This window comes from Arvicanthis niloticus, chromosome 7 (genome assembly GCF_011762505.2).
Source record: "Arvicanthis niloticus isolate mArvNil1 chromosome 7, mArvNil1.pat.X, whole genome shotgun sequence".
Classification (NCBI taxonomy): domain Eukaryota; kingdom Metazoa; phylum Chordata; class Mammalia; order Rodentia; family Muridae; genus Arvicanthis; species Arvicanthis niloticus.
The window spans coordinates 29,755,619-29,775,238 of record NC_047664.1 but is presented as its reverse complement, the minus strand read 5'-3'; the positions used below and the strand labels follow the sequence as shown (position 1 = coordinate 29,775,238).

At 44.7% G+C, this 19,620-nt stretch overlaps 1 protein-coding gene across 11 annotated transcripts in view; it reads left to right on the top strand.

Moving 5' to 3' along the window:
• Ikzf1 (IKAROS family zinc finger 1) overlaps positions 1-19,620 on the top strand; it is a 92,096-nt gene that overhangs the window by 19,452 nt on the left and 53,024 nt on the right. For all 11 annotated transcript variants that reach the window (XM_076938122.1, XM_034508837.2, XM_034508831.2 and 8 more), the window contains exon 3: positions 4,163-4,282. In XM_076938122.1, the coding sequence (XP_076794237.1) occupies positions 4,163-4,282 (120 nt within the window). The remainder of the gene's footprint in view (positions 1-4,162; positions 4,283-19,620) is intronic.

The window sequence follows — 19,620 nt, the reverse complement described above, 5'->3', positions numbered from 1 at the left end:
AGTATCCTACCTAGTTAATCATAGTAAATCACATTGATTGAGCACTTTGAATTACCCAAATATCATGCTAAGCATTCTCTCATTTTTACCTTATAAAAACCCACTGAAGAAGGATGTAGTTATCTCCAAGTTGCAGGAAGCTAAGACTCAGCCTATAAGAAATTGACAGGAAGTCCCATAGGGATCCAGACAGTATAAGCCTACTTCAGTCCTAGGCTAGAAGCAACTTACTCTCCTCAAGTGGTGGTTCTATAGTGGGTACATCTATTACCCTCAGGTATCATGTTCCCTTAAGCCCCTCTGTATATTAAAGATGCATGCCTTTGGGAGAAAATCCTAGGGAATTGCTGGGTAGCTGGGCAAATTATAATGTACTTGAGAACTCATTTACTTTTAGTTTCAGAATAAGGGCACAATTTCTTTAATTTGGCCACAGAAACTTCTCAAAGACATACTTGACACACAGACAAGTTAAGTATGAATTGGTGTGATTATAATTTCGCCAGAAGTGTTGTTTTCTAAGTAAGTGAAATTTTACTTGCCTCTTCAGAGTCATTCCATTTGACATATTTCCACTTGCTGTCTTGCTTTCCCCACCCCACTGCTTTTGCTACCTGGTGAAGGTACATACAAGTCATGGCCTATGCTTCTGTGGTGTACTACAGGTCACCGAGAGTTTACTTAACAAGTTGGTGTTCGTGTGCGTGATTCATTTTATTTTTACCATGACCTGCTGAACTATACCCAAATCATGAATTTTAGCCTCTTGTTATACCTGAGGAGAGAATTCTAGAGTACTGGCCATGTCTCCTTCCCATCAGCTCTCCAATTGCTTTAATCAGACCTATAACCCAGATCAATCAGTGTATTCATAATTGGGGTGTGTTGGCTTCACCTAGCACTTGCTTTTTTAGAGTAATGATTCAAATGGCTAGTGAGGCAAAAGCCAATATGCACAATAATTTTGCTTATCAGAAAGGTTTTCGTGAAATGGTAAATTTTCCTCAGGAAGACCTCCCAGTAGTAAAAGAATGCAAAGGTCCTTGGGCATCAAGCCCCCCCCCCCCCAGAGTGATGGATGTCTCTGCAACAGAACTCACACTGGGGGGCTTTTAGGCAAATCAGAGGACCTCTTAAAAACCATCAATGGGCCAGAGTGGGGCAGAGTTGAATTAATGCCATGCTCTTGGCTGCCACGTGAGTACATCAGGTTTTGTTCCTCTCAGCCTGGTTTTCTGCTCCATACCCCTTACACATGAGGCCTGATCTGTTTGTTGTTCTTCCTTCTCCCGGTGTGGTTTTTCTCTGCTCTGAGAGTTCCTATTGATCTGTCTGACCCACGGCATTTTAGAATCACGATCCCTACTGTTTTCATCACACCTTGTCCTCCATGTAGGAAACAAAAAGTACCAAGATGTAAGATGGGGACACTGGTGAGATGGCCTTTTAGTGTATAACTTCAGCCAGCCGTGACTCTAAAGAAGTCCAGCTGTTACCATGAGCATCATCCTTAAGACAGAGCTGATTTTGTCCTTTCAAAGATGGATCAGCCACACTTTTAAAACTGGGTAACCACGAATCCTTTGGCATGCAATTGATTCAGAATGAATTGGACTGAAAAGTGTGGCATGCTTTTATTGGCTAAACCTATATCTTTATCACACTAGCCCTCCACCAGCTCTAGTGTGACATGGCATGTCCACGGGCCCAGAAGTATTGTGGATGACACCAAAGTTACTATACAGAAGACCATCACAGCAAAACAAGTCAAAGCAATTCCATTTCTCTGTCTCCCACTCAATATTAATGTCAGCTGGTGAATCACAGGGCCCCACGGCCCCACTCACTCTGTATGTGCTGACTCATGTACGGGCCTCGTAGGCTATGGCTTTGTTGCCAGGGGCCCCGTTCCAAATCTCATGGAGGTTCTTTTTAAAATTATTTCTTTGTAGTTTTTGAAGTTATAACTACCATTTTCCTTTTCCCTTTGCTCTTCGGAGGTTCTTTACTGGCCTTTCAGAAGGGAAGTGGTGTAGGTCTCTGCTCATCCAGCCTTCCCCTTCCCCACTGCAACATCTCTACATTATTAAAAAAAAAAAAAAAAAAAAATTCTGTTTAATCAGATTTCAGTGGTTATTATATTTGAATACCTCCCTAAAGTCCTCAAAAATTGAAAATGTTCATTCTGGGCCATGACTCTGTATGAAAGTAAGAGCTGTCAAATTGTTTGTACCCCTTCTGCGTGCTCCTCGTGAGAGACTTTCCTTGCTTATTGCAAGGATGAGAAGCAGAGCCACCCGTCCTGCTACTGTTACTGTAAAGGTCTTCTATTTAGGGTGAGGGAGACAGTGCTGACTACTGCGCCAAGACTCTAGCACAGTATGAACACTTTCAATCAGTCTCTTGGGCCTTTTGCTTTTCTTTGGGAAATTATTATAATCTTACCCCATCTTTAACTATTTATCTTGTATCAGCTATCCAAATATACCCAATAATGCTCTTTCTGAAAATATGCCAGTTGCTCTAATCACAGCTAACCTGGGATAGTACATTGTGATGTCTCTTTCTTAGAGATTGTAACACTATTCCCCAAAGCATGTCTTTGGTGCCTGTGCAGATGCTATTTTAAAGATTCCAGTAAAGCTTGTCTCATGTACTTATTTTACTGATCTTTTCTGGCTCCCAAAAATGTTGGTGCAGTTCTTGTGAGCTGACTGAATCTTCACACCATGTCTGGTCGTGTTCTCAGTTTACTCATTGACCTGTTGCTTACATATGCCCCCAAAAGTCTAGGCTAGTGTCTGTTGGGAGGTCATTTTGCCTGTTGGGCCAAGTTGCCAATTCAGCGGGCACACACCCGGTGAATTGGTGCTCTGGCAGCCTACCTTCAGGACCTTGAGCTGGACTTTCTTTTGTAAGTAGCTACAGTGAGTTGGTTAGCATAGATCTCAGGCCTCACTCACTGTTTCTCCTATGCAGTTTGTGTCTGTTAGTCCCTTTAAATCAGATCCAGAAAGATGGACACTTTCAGAGCTCCAGCCTCAGTGAGAAAAGAGCATTTTCTACCAGTGACAGCTTCACTGTGTCGTTCTCAATTTCTCCATGCCGGAGCTAGACAAACTTCATTCTAACACAGCCAACAATTACTAAGGAGAGGGGATTAGGGGGGAGTGAGTGGGTAACGGGGAGTGAAAATGGCCAAAAAGCTGTATACACATGTATGAGATTATCAAATAATAACACAGAAGGGAGGGAGACAGAGGAAGGGAGAGAGAGGGAGAACCCTACTTTATGAAGTGTAACAAACTTTTTTTTTTTTTTTTTTTTTTTGGTTTTTCGAGACAGGGTTTCTCTGTGTAGCCCTGGCTGTCCTGGAACTCACTCTGTAGACCAGGGTAGCCTTGAACTCAGAAATCCTCCTGCCTCTGCCTCCCAAGTGCTGGGATTAAAGGCATTTGAAACTTTTATCTTTGTGCCATCTTGAGTTTGTCAAAGCATGAGAAGGGCCTCAGAAATACAGCTGCCATTGGCCCAGCAGTAACACTTCCAGAGATGTATACAATGGTGATCTTTAAGGATATGTCCAAAATTGGCTGATCGGAGGTTCCGTGCAAAATTGCTTAAAACTATTAGATACAGAAAAACAATATATAAGAGTCAAAAGAAGCAAAACAATGTAACTAATTCCTCATTGCCCCCTATAAATAAAATTGTAGAAATAGGTCTGTATCAACAAAGTGTATTGAGAATATCTAAAAGCCAGTTTGCTGTGAAAAACATCACCACATAGGCCCTATATCTATATCTATATCTATATCTATATCTATATCTATATCTATATCATCTATATCTATATTTATATTTAATATATCAATATTTATGTAGTAATTTAGTACCAGGAATAGCTAAGGTCACAGATGTTGTTTTGTTTTTTGTTGTTGTTTTCCTTTTGTCAGTCTTTGTCCTCTGATGTCTCTTTAGTGCTTGGCAGTGATATTCATTCCTAGAAAGAAATACGTATATGTCCCAATGGGGAAGCATTGATCCAGAGCAGGTACCCCTCATGCTGCCCTAGGGCCCTCAAGGTGAAGCCCAGGCACTGAGGTTTTTCCAGCAGCTGACAACACCTGCCAGAAACTCAAGCCTTGATTTGTATCTGCAGGAAAGGAGAGCCCCCCAGTCAGTGACACTCCAGATGAAGGGGATGAGCCCATGCCTGTCCCCGAGGACCTGTCCACTACCTCTGGAGCACAGCAGAACTCCAAGAGTGAGCGAGGCATGGGTAAGTGGATCACCCTGCTGTCCTGCAGCCTGAGGCACAGTTAGGAAATGGCTGCTGTGTAGGGTAAGGTAGGTGGGCTCACTCCCCCTTGTCCTCGGGGATCAGTCACATAACAGGGTTTACTCAAGTTGGGACTTGGGCAGTCTGTTTTAATTGATGTGCTTATTTTTAAGGTGGTTTTCTGTTGAGTACAAGTGAGCCTGGTGTTGCTATGTGCTAAACTTTGTGGAACTTTAGGAAATACATTTATATTAACTTAAAGGTCATTTTAAATCAAGGAATTTGGCCAGTGTTTGGACCATATAGATCCCTGCTTAGTCCTGAAAGCACCCGGTATGTTAGGGGTTGTTGTCAAAACATACACAGATGGTCACAACATGCCTGTGGTTCTCATCACAAAGCGAGAGGCTCATTCTGGGAAACAGAAGAAATTGTCCTTTGACCATGCCACACAGGGAGTGCCCCTACTTCAGAGTCAGGCTAATGACTTAGTTCTTGTGGAGAAAGAGGTGGGCTTGCCCCGAAATTCCACAGCTGTTGTGGAGCCTCTGCAGAATCATCATGCTGTATGTATGGTTTAAGGAACTGAAAACAAGGCTGGTTCCTGGAGAGCAGGGAAGACGTGTATATTTCACGTGTTATAGATAAATAGGTCACAAGTGCCCGCAAACTGATGTCAGCACCTTGTCCCTTTGGCCATGTAGTGTGAGCTGGCAGCAGTCTAGGCTGGCACTGCTGGCCGGCTCCCCCACAGACCTTTGCAGACTTGAGTCAAGTACTCAGTCCCAGGTGTTCTTGGCATGGGTGTTCCCTTGGACTTACGGTTTCCAGGGTCTCCTCTCTCTGACTGTCACCATGTACAATTTTCAGTTCAATTTCCTTTCATGATGAAGTTTAGAAAGTAGTAATTTCCAACTTGAAAAATTAAAATGCCCAGGTAAACATTTTGCCTGGTTTGGCAGGAGCAGCTGACTTGGCCCTGGAGACAGGGTGAGGCTATTTGATGTGAGCCTCACAAACAAAGAGAACAAAGTTTCTTATAGACAACTAGAAGCCAAAGAATCACTTGCTAGAAAAGCTGTGAGCAAAGGCCCAGAGGATGGATAGTATATGGGAAAGGGGTGAGAAGACCCACCATAGAAGCACCCCAGCCACACTACATACAGCCTCCTTGTCCTGTGTGATTGTTGAAGGAAATCCACCATTTCCACATGTAGGCTATAGGCTGTGAGTTTCATAACGTGTAGAAGATAGCATTAGATAGGATGGGGTAACATGTAGGGGATATTCACAGATGAAAGGAAATAAAGTTGAAGCAATACTTTGCCATGCTGCCTTACAGAGTGACTCATTAGAATCACAGATTTAAAAGGACAGAGGACCAGGAGCCAGAAGAGTCTAAGGCAGGAGCAAAGGGCAACAGAAGGAAGCAAGAGTCACCATGGAAACAGGGAGTAAGAGCAATGTGGCCATTTAGGAGGGCAAGTCTCAGAAGGGACACATCCAAGATTCTGGTCCCTGGCTGTGACCCTCAGGGCAGAACTTCTCATCTTCTCCAAGCCTCAGTTTTCCCCATGTGAGCAAGAACAGTTACAGCATGCCCCAGAATGGTCTTGTGGGCCAGAAGAACAAAGCAGAAGACAGAATGGCAGACAGAGACTAAAAGAGAGAGAGAGGGTGCGTGTTGTGCATCCGCAGGGTTTACAGTCCTAGAGAAATGGGATCCGTGAGGTTTCAGTAGGGAGACAAGGACAGACAACAGACCATAAGAAAGGGATGAGTCCATTAATGAAAAAACAGACCCATAAAACCAGCAAATTGAAAACAGCCAAGAGAGAGCAATGTGTTAGGGTAGGACAGTGCCAAAGAGAGACAGACTTCCAGTTGAGAGCTCGAGCCTTCGGAGTGAGCAGCCCAGGGGTGCGCAGTGAAGCGCCAGCCAGCAGTGAGGATGCAGCAGCTTGTGTCACTCATTGGAGAGAGATGGGCCTGCTGCTGACAGCTGTGACCCATACCAGGAAGATCTGCACCAGACAAGAGCAGACAGAGTAAGAAAACCATCAGTGGGAGACACTAGAAAGTGGCCCCTGCCTTGTTAGTGGGTCATTCTCAGGATTTGAAAAGTTAGGGTTTCACATACTGCTGTTTTAGTAATGCTGATGTAGCAGTGCTGAAAGGACACCGTAGATCTATGTATAAATATTGGGACAATGACAGCCAGAGGCAGAGCAATACAAGCGCCATTACTGGGCCTCCATTTTCTTCAAAGTCTAAATAAAAAGAAAAAACAAAAGATTTGAAGTGCCACTTGAAGAATTTAAGTCAGACTCAAAGGAGAACTTTCTGGAAAGTAGGGATTTAGTCATAGGACTGGCCTACTTAATGGCTCTGTGGCTTGTTCTTCTGAAGTGGTCTCTTTAATAATGAGAGAACTTGCAGCTCTCTGAAGTGGCTGTGTCAGAAACCATTTGAAGCTGCCTCTCTTGGCAAACCTGAGTTTACCAAGTCTCGCTTGTTTGCTGGAGGGAGGGCAGAGCCGATTGCACTGACACGGAACTCTAGGGCCTCATAAAAGCCTTCCTGTGGGACAGTGCCCAGGTTGATGCCTAGAGAGCAGATGGGCAACTGTAAACGAAAAGTGACTGCTCTCAATACTCTATTCTTTTGCTCAGTAATACATCTTTCTTCTTTCTGGTAAGTTTGCTCCTGATTTGGGTTTGCTCTTGCCACTTGTGGCCTAGAAGGGAACAGAGCTGTGTTGCCCCAAACAGTGATAAAATTCAGAGCGCCACTCTGTGTTGAATGCGACCATAGGAAAGCTGGAGCAGAGGGAGAAGGAAACCTGGAATGCAAGGTGGAATTCCAGGCTAAGCGCACAAACACCCTGAGAAAGCCAAGCCAATGTGGGGCTTAGTAGAGTCCAAGGGAAAAGCCAATAGAAGAATAGGGCTGCCCAAGGCTGAGCTGGAAATGGGGTGTGGCTAAACAGGGGATGCTAGGCCCATGACTGAGCACTGGACAGCCTGTGCAGAACCCAGGCAGAAGGAAATGGGATTGAACTCTGAGAGGGTGCATTTTAGGATACGCATCTTTCAGTCTCCTTTTGAATGTATCTCAGTCTGATATTCATCTGCCAGCTCCAAGAGAGGCTGACCATGTACAGCTTCTCAGTGGGTGCTTACATCAGACTTTTAATCTCCTTAGCTTAGATGGAAGGAGAGAAAACAAATACAAAAGAAAATCTACGTTTTTATCATTCTTCTAGGAATCCTGAAATAATGAAGTGTATAAAAATATTGATCTTAGTTTTTATTTTGTTTGGCTGTCGTCGTCGTCTTCTTCTTCTTCTTCTTCTTCTTCTTCTTCTTCTTCTTCTTCTTCTTCTTCTTCTTCTTCTTCTTCTTCTTCTTCTTCTTTCTTCTTCTCCCCCCTCCTCCTCCTACTCTTCTTCTTTCTCCTCTTCCTTCCTCCTTCTCCTTTTTCTCCTCCTTCTTCCCCTTCCTTCTTCTTCCTCCTCCTTCCTCCTCCTCCTCCCTCCTCCTCCTCCCCTCCCTCCTCCTCCTCCTTCTTCCTCCTCCTCCTCTTCCTTTTCCTCCTTCTTCTTCCTCCTCCTCCCTCCTCCTCCTCCCCTCCCTCCTCCTCCTCCTTCTTCCTCTTCCTCCTCTTCCTTTTCCTCCTTCTTCTTCCTCTTCCTTCCTCCTCCTCCTTCTTCCTCCTCCTCCTCTTCCTTTTCCTCCTTCTTCTTCCTCCTCCTCCCTCCTCTTCCTCCTTCTTCTTCCTCCTCCTCCTTTTCCTCTTTCCTCCTCCTCTTCCTCCTCCTCCCCTTCCTTTTCCTCCTCCTTCTTCCTCCTCCTCTTCCTTCTTCTCTTCTTCTTCCTCCTCCTCCTTCTTCCTTTTTCTTCCTCCTCCTCCTCCCTCCTTCTCTTTTCATTCCTCCTCCTTCCTCCTCATTTTCTTTCTCCTCTACCTTCTTCTTTCTCCTCCTCTTCCTCCTCCTTTCTTCTCCTCCTCCTTCTTTTTCCTCCTCCTCCTTCTCCTCCCTCCTCCTTTTTCTTTCTCCTCCTCCTCTTCATCCTCCTTCTCTTCCTTCTTCTCTTCTTCTTCCTCCTCCTCTTCCTTCTTCTCTTCTTCTTCCTCCTCTTTCTTCTTCCTCCTCCTCCTTCTCTACCTTCTGCATCTTCCTTCTCCTCTTTTCCTCTTCCTCTTCCTCTTTCCTCCTCCTCTTCCTTCTCCTCCTTCTTCTTCCTCCTCTTTCTTCCTCTTCCTCCCTCCTCCTCCTTCCTCCTTCTCTTCTTCCTCCTCCTCTTCCTTTTCTTCTTCCTCCTCCTCTTCCTTCTTCTCTTCTTTCTCCTCCTTCTTCCTCCTCCTCCTTCTCCACCTTCCTCCTCCTCTTCCTTCCACTTCCTTCTCTTCTTCCTCCTCCTCCTTCTCTTCCTTCTTCTTTTCTTCTTTCTCCTCCTCCTTCTCTTCCTTCTTCTTTTCTTCTTTCTCCTCCTCCTCCTCCTTCTTCTTGATTCATTTCATTGACTCAGTCATGAGGGCAGGGCTGAAGCAGGAACTATAAGCAATTATTTTAAGTTCTTGTTGCCTATAGGCAATGTACATGTTACTGTGTCATATGAGAGCATTTAAACATATATTGCCACATATTTTACAACTAATTGTCCTGTGCCAGTGTCCTCTCCTCTGTGTGAGTGTGTGTGTGTGTGTGTGTGTGTGTGTGTGTGTGTGTAGCATCAAGTTTTAGTTGACATACAAAATCTGGGTTCACTGTGACATTTTTAAACAACTATAACACCAGGCTTATTCACCCCATCACTACCGTCCTTGCCCTGTCTCCATGGTCAGCTTTAGGCAGGCAAGGATGGTCCTTGGGGTAGATGGGAGCTATGAGGACTCTTAGGCCTAAGAGAGAGAAGAGAGGCTGGAGGGAGTTTTTCAGGACTGAAAAAGAGACAGCAAGCCTGGCTGGCAATTGGGCAGCTGGCTTCAAGTACGGATGTGAGCCCAGTTATCTAATCAGCAGCCAGAGGAAGTTGTTTTTATCGGTGAAGTGCATCTCTTCTGTAGCGATAGCCCCAATTCAGCCTGGGAGAAGCATTATCTAGCAGCATCTGAGCAGCTGCAGCAAGTGCAGGGACTGGAGGTGCAAGCAGGCAGCATCTCCAGCCTTGGAAGTTGCTGTTGCCACCGAGCTTCTCTGCTCTGGGAATTCCTGAAGTATGCAGGTTGGCTCCGTGTGCACCTTGATTTCTCTTTCTCCCGTCCGCGCCCCTCTTCAGAGCTGAATGGAGCAGAGCAGAGCAGAGCAGATCTGTAAAATTCTATACCATTCATAATATAACTTACTATCTCTGCCTTGGATTCCTTGTAAAAGCCACTGGTATACCCCATAGACATACCCGAGCCAGCTGAGAAGTATCCCTTTTTCATGGATTTCTCAAAACATGAGACAGTACATAGTGGTATAAAAGCTATTTTCCCACCCACCTTCTCTTTCCATCGAAGGGATGAGAATTACAGGCTGCCACCCAGGCCTTTGGCCTTCTGCATCTCCCTTAATCTGTCAACCAATAGGAATCACAACAATCTTCACAGAACTACCTAACAGTTGGTCATCCCTAAACTTTGAAGGGACTCTGCGTATCACCTGTCACCATGGATTGGGCTTAGGTGTACACAGGGAGACCAAGCAGCAGGAATTTAAAGTCACTCCTTGGAGGAAACAGAAAGTCAGATGTGTTAGTCAGCACCTGCGTGTGCATGCTTGCTCCTGTGTACGTGGGCATTATGTGTTGTGTGCATGATGGATGGATGAGTTTTGTGCATGATAGATATGTGTGTGCTAATTTATGTGTTCCAGTGTGTGGCATGTGCATATATGTGTATATTTGTGCACATTTATAGTATATTGTGCATATAGATTTGTAATTTTTTATGACTATGTGTTTGATACATAAATATGTATGGTGTACGAATGTGTGAGGTATGTAAAGAATATGTATACATATGTACGCTCTGTGTGTTTATGGTGTGTTTGTACATGCTAGGTATACATATAGTATATTATGTGTGTGATATATGGTATATGTGTATTTCTGTGTGCTATGTGTATATGTATATTTGTTATAGTATGTGTGTGGTATATATATGATATTGTATATATACACAGAGTATATGTGTATGATATGTTTATAGTGTGTGTCAGTGAAGTGTATGAGTATTTGTATAATATGTAGTGATGTGTGAGTAATGTGTCTGGTATATATTTGATATGCATGACTTGTGTGGTATGTGGTGTGGTATGTATGTTTGTGCCGTGTGTGGTATGTATATATGTGGCATGTATGTGTGTGGCTTGTGGGTGGTATTGTGATTTGTGTAATATATATATGTGATATTATATATGTCTGTGTCTTGTGTGTAGTGTTTATGTGTGGGTGTGTATATGTGGTATGTGTTATTTGTGTATGGTGTGCAGAGACCTTGTATGTGGTGTGTATGTATGTGGTATTTATGTATGTAGTTGTACAATTTGTGTAGTATTATGTTGTATACAGTGTGACATGTGTGTTTGTGGCATGTGTGGTGATGTGTATATTTGCTGTGTGTTGAGATAAACGTGTGGCTGTTGCTTTATTTCTACTGATTGCAATTAGGTTAGGGTATGTGAAGGTGCACTCTGCATGAGCCATGGGAGTATGTGTAGACATCAGAAGACAACTCGCGAAAGTCAGTTCTCTTCTTCCACCAAGTGGGTCCACTAAGCTTCACAGAAACCACCTTTACCTACGGATCTTTCTCACTAGCTCAGATGTGTGGATCTTGACAGTACACCATGGCTATTTTCTTAGAGATTCTGTCTTTCAGCTAGATGCTTTACAAATAGTTAGAGGCCCTGGTTCTGGTATGTCCTAAGCTCATAAGCTCTGCAGTGACCACCATCTCTGTACCTAGGAGAAGAGGGGTTCACCTTACCTAAGCAATACATGCAAGTCATACCCTGGCATAGAGTTCACCCCAGCCAACACTCATGGTGTTGTTAACGACATAATGTTTATGTCAATAACTCATGTTGTTCCAACAACAAAAATTCCATATCATCTCAATTGGGTAACCCTTTGCCTGAGATCCCATTAGCAAGTGGCATGGAGCAGAAGTCTGGACACTAAGCCTGACATGAAATCACACCCTGGGTTCCAACAGAAGACAACTCCACGTCTCTGAAAAAACCTCACTATCTTCCTATCTGAACCATCAACTGGAAGTCTTGGGCATAAGAGGCCTAAGCCAGCTCTGCCAGGCCCTACAAAGAGAGAATGGAGACAAATATGCTAACAGATGGTTGGGGAGAACACGGCCTTGCACTTTGGTCTAGCCTCTTCCTGTACACAAAGGTCACTCTGCAACCTACTCACTGCCTTATATTTGTAGACTGCTGACCATAAACCCTAAAATTTCTTTAATATGTGGCTCAAAACAGGGCCACTTACATGCAAAGCATAGCGCTGCACCAACCCCTGCTGAATTCATTTTAGTATTTGTGTGGATGTTGTTCAGGTTAGCCCCCAGCTTTGTTTAGGTTGTCTGGACCTCAGAGATGAGGGAAACTCATCCTGGAACCGTTCCTAGAGCCCTTTAGTGGCTAAGATGGGCTCTCCGCTGCCTTGGGAACCTGACAGCTAAGGAAGAGCTGTGGTGCCCGTGTTACAATGACTCAAACTCACAAGAACATGAGGTTTTCTTGGAGAATATATTCGGGGCTGGAGAGATGACTCCGTGGTTAAGAGCAATGACTGCTCTTCCAGAGAATATATTCAAGGAATAGTTTTTCCTAACCCAGCTGAGGATTGGGGTTCACAGAGGGGTTCAGATTCATGGAGCAGCTGGTATGTGCAGGAGTATGAGAGGGAGCCGGCCCTATTTTGACTGTAGGAAGAGTTGAGGAAAGAGAGAAGGATGCTGAGAAGCAAAAGAGTAGAGGCACAAGAGGACCTCTGCATCTTGGTCTGGGGTGTGAGCAGCGGTGCTGGCAAGGGGCCCCTCCCAACATACTGGCCCAGCTGCTCTACACAGTAAAGTTTTTTCTCACGATAGCGACTGTTGGGAGTCTTGGTCTCATAAAAGGGTGTTCGAACCTGTGCCAGCAGGCAGTGTGGGTAAGGAGAAGGCAGGGAGAGATGGGGTTTGTCTATTGACTTAGTAGGGGTCCATGGATGTAGTGACCAACTACGGTGACTGTAGCAACAGTGATAGTAATACAACACTGATTAAGATAGAATCATGACAGTTCTGAGCCAGGAAACTAGCTAGAATGTAGGGATGTAAGAGGCAGAAGTTCCATCTGTGCATAGAGTCAGCTAGATCAGACAAGGGAGGGAACCTCGGGCACACATTGGAAGCCTTGGAGGGACTCTAGCCTTTAACTGTAGAGAAAAAGGGTAAAGGGGAGGAGACAGAGAACAAGTCCTGTGGTTCGGATGAAATTTCTCAGAAGAATTATAGGATGGAAGCCACAGAAAAGACATGTGAAAAAAAGTGAGAAAGGTCAAAGAGAGCTTAGGGAGTGCCCTCCAAGGAGAATTTGGGCCAATTGTGCATTTCCCAAATGTAACCCAACAACTTGTAGGAGGAAACAGACTGCCAAGGAAACCAGGCTGATGAACAGTGAATGGGAGGATAGCCATGGGGGAAGATGGACAGATCAGATGGAGTGGAAACATGAGCTGAGAGAGTTGCTGGCTGAAGGGGAGGATTTACAGGCTGGTGCTTTAGGAAGAGAATTATTTAAGTTCACCTTAGGAAATAGGAAGGAGGCCAGGCATGGTCTCCTTTAATTGCACACATGCCTTTAATTGCAGAAGCTGGAGGATCTCTCAGTTGGAGACCAGCCTGGTATACAGAGTCTTTTCCAGGACAGCCTGGGCTACACAGAGAATCTCTATCAGGAAAAGAAAGAAAGAAAAGAAGAATGCAGGAAGTAGAAAGACTGGAGAAAGACAGACTGAGCTAGGAAGAGACCTGGGAAACAAGCAGGGTGGTTCCCATGATGCCCTTCTCCCTCTCTTTGGGTCTCTCTTCAGAAAACCTGATCCAAAACAGAGCTTCCTGGACCCTTTAGGTTTTTTTTCCTCCATCTTCACACCTCATCCCACAGATGGAATTGGCCTGGATTCTCTCCCTGAGGCCTCCTCAGCACATGTTTTCCCCTAGGGTAGAGCAGTGTCCCAGCAGTATGGATGGAATGATGGTGTTGCCTTGCTGGAGATGGAAAAGGGAGAGGAGCGTTGAGGCAAGAGGATTCTAAGCGAAAGCATGGCAAGGTCTGATGCTCAGCATCTTCATCGGATGCTGATTCACAGGGGCACAGCTGCTGTTTGGGGCAGAGGGACAGAGCCCTTCGTGGGAGGCTGGCCTTGCCACATCGACCAGTGGTGTTACCCCACCCAGGTCTCTGTGATACCCACATGTCCCCATACAGCATCCAGGTGAGAAGCTGACTCAAACGTCACCCACACTTCTCTCAGCGTCTTTCCCACACTCAAGAACTTTTGAGTTCACACAGGACATCTTCAGCTGGCTAAGACTTTTTATTGTGATCAGTAATGTTCCAGAACTCAACATAGGAATTAAAAGTATACTATGGAGAATTTGGACCCCAAAAAAAGGTGCCCAAACCCCACCTTCGAATGTGCGGCCCTTCTTCCAACTTTTTTCTCTTTGTGTCTCCAAAGATACAGGTTAGCTGTGCAAAGCGGTTTGTTTCTATAAATAAAACCCAACATTAATCTTATCTTCACTGTACTCTGACCACTGAAATTCAAAAATCGCATTGTGCTCCCTTCATTTACGGAGAGAAAGGAAGAAGAGTCCAAGATTAAAGGGCCCTGGAACAGATAGACAAACACTACTTTCTGTTTCTGGGGTTTGCTCTCAGTGTTATTTTCTGCTTTGTTCTCTGTGTGTTGAAAGAGTCGTGGCTCTGTTGTAGAGCAATCAACTGACATTCCGTTAACTTTCCTTCTGCATGGGGTTTCAGAAAGAAATGGAAAAAAAAAAAAAAACAGGTTTTGTGCTGTGGTTGCCAGTTGCCACCTGTCCTATCTGGTTAGGACATTTTTCTGATTTGGGAAGTATAAATATAACCCAGAAAAAAAAAAGCTTCCCTTCCTTTTATGCAAAAGTAGAAAGGTTTAAGTAGAGACACGAGGCTCTACACATCACCCTTCAAGTGTGCACAGAAACAGTTGAGCCCCATGCAGATGCCTGCCAAGGGTGGGGGGAAGGGTGAGGAGAAGCTTTTCTCCTTGGGCCCTGAGCGGTTGAGTTCCAGCTTCTGACCTCTACCAGAGAAGCTCAACAGATCACACACCTGCTCAGAATCTGAAACCTTTTGTTGGGCTTTTTTTTTATAATATATATGAGAAACTTAGAAATAATTCAAAATGTATGCTCCAGTTAGCAGAGAGCCAGGTAAAGTCAGCTGACCTCAACAGATCCGTTCATGCTGCCAGACTGTTAATGAACAGCTTGAAGTCCACCATGGCTAGAAGTACCGACACTACAGACACTTGGCCAGTGCTACGAGTTCGGGCTTTTTGGTTTTGGTTTTGTTTGGTTTGGGATTTGAGAGCTGGCTTGATACGATTTTCATATCATGACTCGGAAGTGTGGGGAGTATTTTTCGGATAGCTATTTGTGCAGTAAAGGCCAAACTTGACTCACAAGAATTGGCTCCTAGCAGCTCTCTGCCATTGGTATCACAAACGGAGCCTCCTACAGCAATGGCCCTCTGCCTTGTCATGAAGAGAGAGAGAGCACTTGTGTTGAATCTGTCAGCTATGTTCCACCGGGACTTCAATAGACAGATCAAAAGGTGATTCCCCTTGCTGCTCCCTGCACCTGTGGTGGTTGTAAAGACACTTTCTCAGTAAGATTTAGCAGTATGCAAATGCGGAGGAGCATGATCAAAAGCTCACCTCACCACGGAGTCCACCTGGACTCTTGGGGACCCTGAAGCACCCCACTTGCTGGAACTCACTTCTGTGGTAGAAGAGGCATTCATGCTGCCTCTGATAGGAGTAAGGTCAAGGCAGGCATCTCTGGCACAGGACTGGGGTGTGTCATTGGAAGGCTAGCTGCCAGGAGAGTACTTCCCCTACGGGGGATGTGGCTGCAGGCTGTCGATTTCCACTGAAGTTACCAGGCCAGGATTCCAGTGAAGCACTGAATGTGCAGCATCTTCCCCATCCAGCAGAGTATGAGGTGTGATCATGTGATCCATGGATGCCATCCAGGCTGACTCCTGCTGCCCGGCAGGGCCCAGGCAATTGTGGACATTGACTTTTTCCAAATGAGAGACCGTTACCCTAGAAGTGAAACCCTGCTGAAATGAGAAAAAGACTTTTATTACAGCCCTGCAGGCAGCCATATGATTATTGTTATTATTATTCTTAGAACCTGGCAAAATGCTGACTGCTTTCACAATGTCTCCACACTCCGCTTGAACTTGGTTGCAATAAAAATAAGAATCAGCAGTGACCCCAGAACACTTCTCTTGACTCCTGATTGTACCACAATGTGTAATAATGACAATTAACTATTGCCTGGTGTGGAAACCACTTGTTTGATCCTAGTATGACAGTTGGAACAGCCCTTAGTGAAATCAGTGTTGGGAAGAGAAGGCTGCGACTTAAGTGCAGCTGCTTTAATTCTAAAACGATGATGCTGGGTTAAAGCCATAAAGCCATGCGCATTTACTTACAATTTTAGAGGAGTGTTACTTCTCCGTGGTCGTTTAACTTTGACTTTGTGCTTGTGGGTATGAAAGCACGTGTTGAGGGTTTGCGTTTCTCAGTGTATTTTTCGTGTCTCACTAACTACCTTTTGTTATTGGTGGAGTGCTTCCTGAATATTCAACCTTAACTCAGCCTGTCCTGTGCCTACATACCACACGCATGCCCACACTTGCTGTTAGCCCCTGGACAGACAGACAGACAGGCTCACCCTTAGCTCAAGCCTTTGAAGCACCTCAACCAGGAGCTGTCTGGGCCAGGAGTCTCAGATAAGTGGTAGTCAGTGTTTCTGGAATACATCTATGCCATGCATGATTGCTTGTCTTACTGGAGCTCGGTCGGCTGGAAATGCAGTAATCTAGGTGCTAGATGCTTCTGAATTTCCTAGAGAAAGGTTTTTAGATTATGGGTTTTTTTTTTTTTTTCAAAACAGGAAAAAAAAATCCCACAGGTAAAATTAATGTTAATTAATGTTATTTTATTTAGCCAATATACCCAAATAGTATTACAAATATGTATTTGCTATTGTTTTGTTTTGTTTGAAAACGTGTACTTTCCCCTTGGACTGAGTGTTTGAGCCCAGTGTGTATTTGATGCTTATATCACACCTCAGTTTGGGTTGAAGTCAGCTATTTGGAGGGGGCTGATTTTTTTTTCCTTGCTTCACTTGGGTGCTGAGCTGTAGCCCCAGCCCTCAGGCAGGTGGATCTTAATAGTTCCTGAGAAAAACGTAATTACGTTGTGGGAAAATATGATGTGATTGTTTGCTGAGTTTTATCGTCTTCTGCTTCTTCCATATTTTCCTCAGTCTCAGTCCTGCCATCTGTACTGTTGAGTTCCTCTCGGCATCAACGCCTTAGCAGTGGGCCCCATAGGCATTTGCTTCCACCCTAAGAGCAATAGAAGCAGAAGAGCAGAAACCTGGAAAGTCTGTCCACTTCCCTGAGCCCAGATGATGCACATGTGACTGGGGTGGGGGTAGGGGGATACTTCTGGCTTTTGTTCATATCACTACATTTGATTCTTGTGTTCTCCCATGTCTTGCTGTGAGCCTATTCATTTAATGAAATATCTTCAAAACATGATAGTTGATTCATAAACAGAGCACGTTCCAAAAGACCACAGGCATCAGCTCCCACCAAACCTAGCCTCAGGACACACTAACTGCCATGAAAATGGTGGCCACTGAGTCCGCTAGCTGCTTCCAAAAAAAAAAAAACAAAAACAAAAACAAAAACAAAAAAAAAACCAAAAACACTGCCACAACCTGATGCATCAGCAGGGAGGAAAGGGTGTTGGAAAGGATTTTTAAGGAGAAATAGAGGCCAGCTTCCTTCCTGTAAGCTTTAAATGAAGCCTGGGATTTGCCCCAGCACCCACTGTGGTTCCAAAGACCCAGGCATGGATGGCTCTGGTGTTCCCACCCCTCAGGCTTCACTCCCACACCTGGGCCCAGCTTATAGCCCCCAGCCTTCTCAGATGTCTGCACACCACTGCCCACTGCACTTCTTACAGTTCAGGAGACAGGGCGTGTCCCTGCGCATGTGACTGCTGGGTTTCCTGAGCACACCAGGATCCAGAGCACAGAGATAGGATCTGTCTTGTGGCTTTGTATTGTTATTGTCTTATGATTCTCCCTCCCTCTCCCCCGCCCTTCCGACCCTTCTTCCTCAGTCTTTCCATTCTCTGTCTTCTTCTGTCCTTTTTCTCTCATCCCTCCCTTTCATTCTTTCCTCTTCCCTACCTCGTGCCCACCCTTCTTCCTTTCCTCTCATTATTTCCCTCCTTTTTTCTACCCTTGCCCCTCCCTCTTTCTACTTCTGATTTCCTTCCCTCCCTCCTTTATTCTTTCTTTCCTTTCTTCTTTCTCTTCCTCCTCCTCTTCTTCTTCTCTCCATTCCTTCAAACATTTAATCATAGACACATTGTCATCAAAATTTGGTTGCTTGCATGTATCAAAGAACCAATAGATGGAATGATTATTTTATGCTAGGCCACCCTCAGCGCTCTGCTCAAGAGGCCCAGGCCGGCTCATCAGGGACAGCCTTGTTGTCATGAGTAACCTGAAGCATCTTTAGGAGCCTATTGGTGATAACTAGCAGAGTCACAGCCACATCTCTCAAGGTCATGGCTCTTGTTTTTTTGCTTGCTGTTCAATGAGTTGGTTGGGCATTCTCTGGCTGAGGACAGATTGTGGTGAAATATGTCTAGTTGGTTCACAGGAAGCTTAGCATGCAGTGTCGACAGGTATGGAAGCAGGGCTCCTGAGCACATGAGAGTCTTGACTTTGTTGACTGCTCCAGACTATGAACCAAGCTTTGCTGTAGCAAAGTTTGAAGGAGTGGATTTGCTTTATCCTACTTAGTTGAGAAAACCAAAAGAAAACCTGGCATATTCCGCAAACCTGTGCAGTCTTGACAATACTGCTGTTGTGCCTACCTCCAACCCTGGAGTGTCATGTGAGTCACAGGTGGACACGAACCTGTTCCTTTAAAGAGTTACATGTACACCATGTCTTGCCACTGGATGATCTTCACACTTGGAGCTAAGGGGGGATGTGTTCTGAGTGGCTTGAGCATTATAGAGCTCAAGAGACAACTGAAGGCATACTGAGGCCAACACTTGTCCAGGCACCCTGTTGGGTAGAAGCCACCAAAGTAAGAAGAGGTCACAGAATTTACCCTTTGATTGAAAAGAGGAAAGGTGCAGGGATAGAGAGGCAAGAAAATAACAAGAGAAAGGTGAGAAATAAAATATGGAAAAATATAGTTTGTGCCATACACTATTCTGTTTGTTTTAGACACTTAAGGTCCACTTAAATATTTATGAAATAGTTGACTATGTTAGTGAAGTTCATAGCTGCTTTTGTTGAATTCTCTGATAGTAAGTAGTATGACTATTCTCCTGGGAAAGGCAAAAAACTGTCGTGGGTTAGAAAATGCCATTTGAGTCACCAGTGGACCACATGTATGACAGTCCCATTGATGGTATCTGCTAGTATATCATAGCTGTCTGCGTCTGCACTTAACACACTGGGTGATCACATGGGGATGAAACCACCTCAGGATGCATTTCTTCTTCAAGAATACCCATGTCACTAAGTGATGCATTAATGTAATAGCTTCTGTCCAAACATGGATGAAACAGACGGTGAATATACACCGTTGGCTTTGATGTTGTTTTTCTCCTATGCCCTATACCCTCAGAGCAAGGCAAACACAAGCACAGCTTGTAAACAATATCACATTGCTGCTGTACCAAAAGGTCCCTATTCCCAGGAAACACACTGCATAAAAAGCCACCCGGACCCCGTGTGGACTCAGCAGTCCATTTAAACCCATCAGCAGGCAGGACACTCACTATAAGTGCTGGCAGTATGGGGGATGAGACACCAAGCACTGAGTTAAGTCTATGCATCAGGAGTCCATTGCTTCTGTCTGCAACATCACTATTTCCTTATCAGTGAGAACTCTTCCAGTTGTAGATAAGACATACACTAAATACCCTTTCTTCTAATAATTCCTTTCCTTGGAATATAATAAA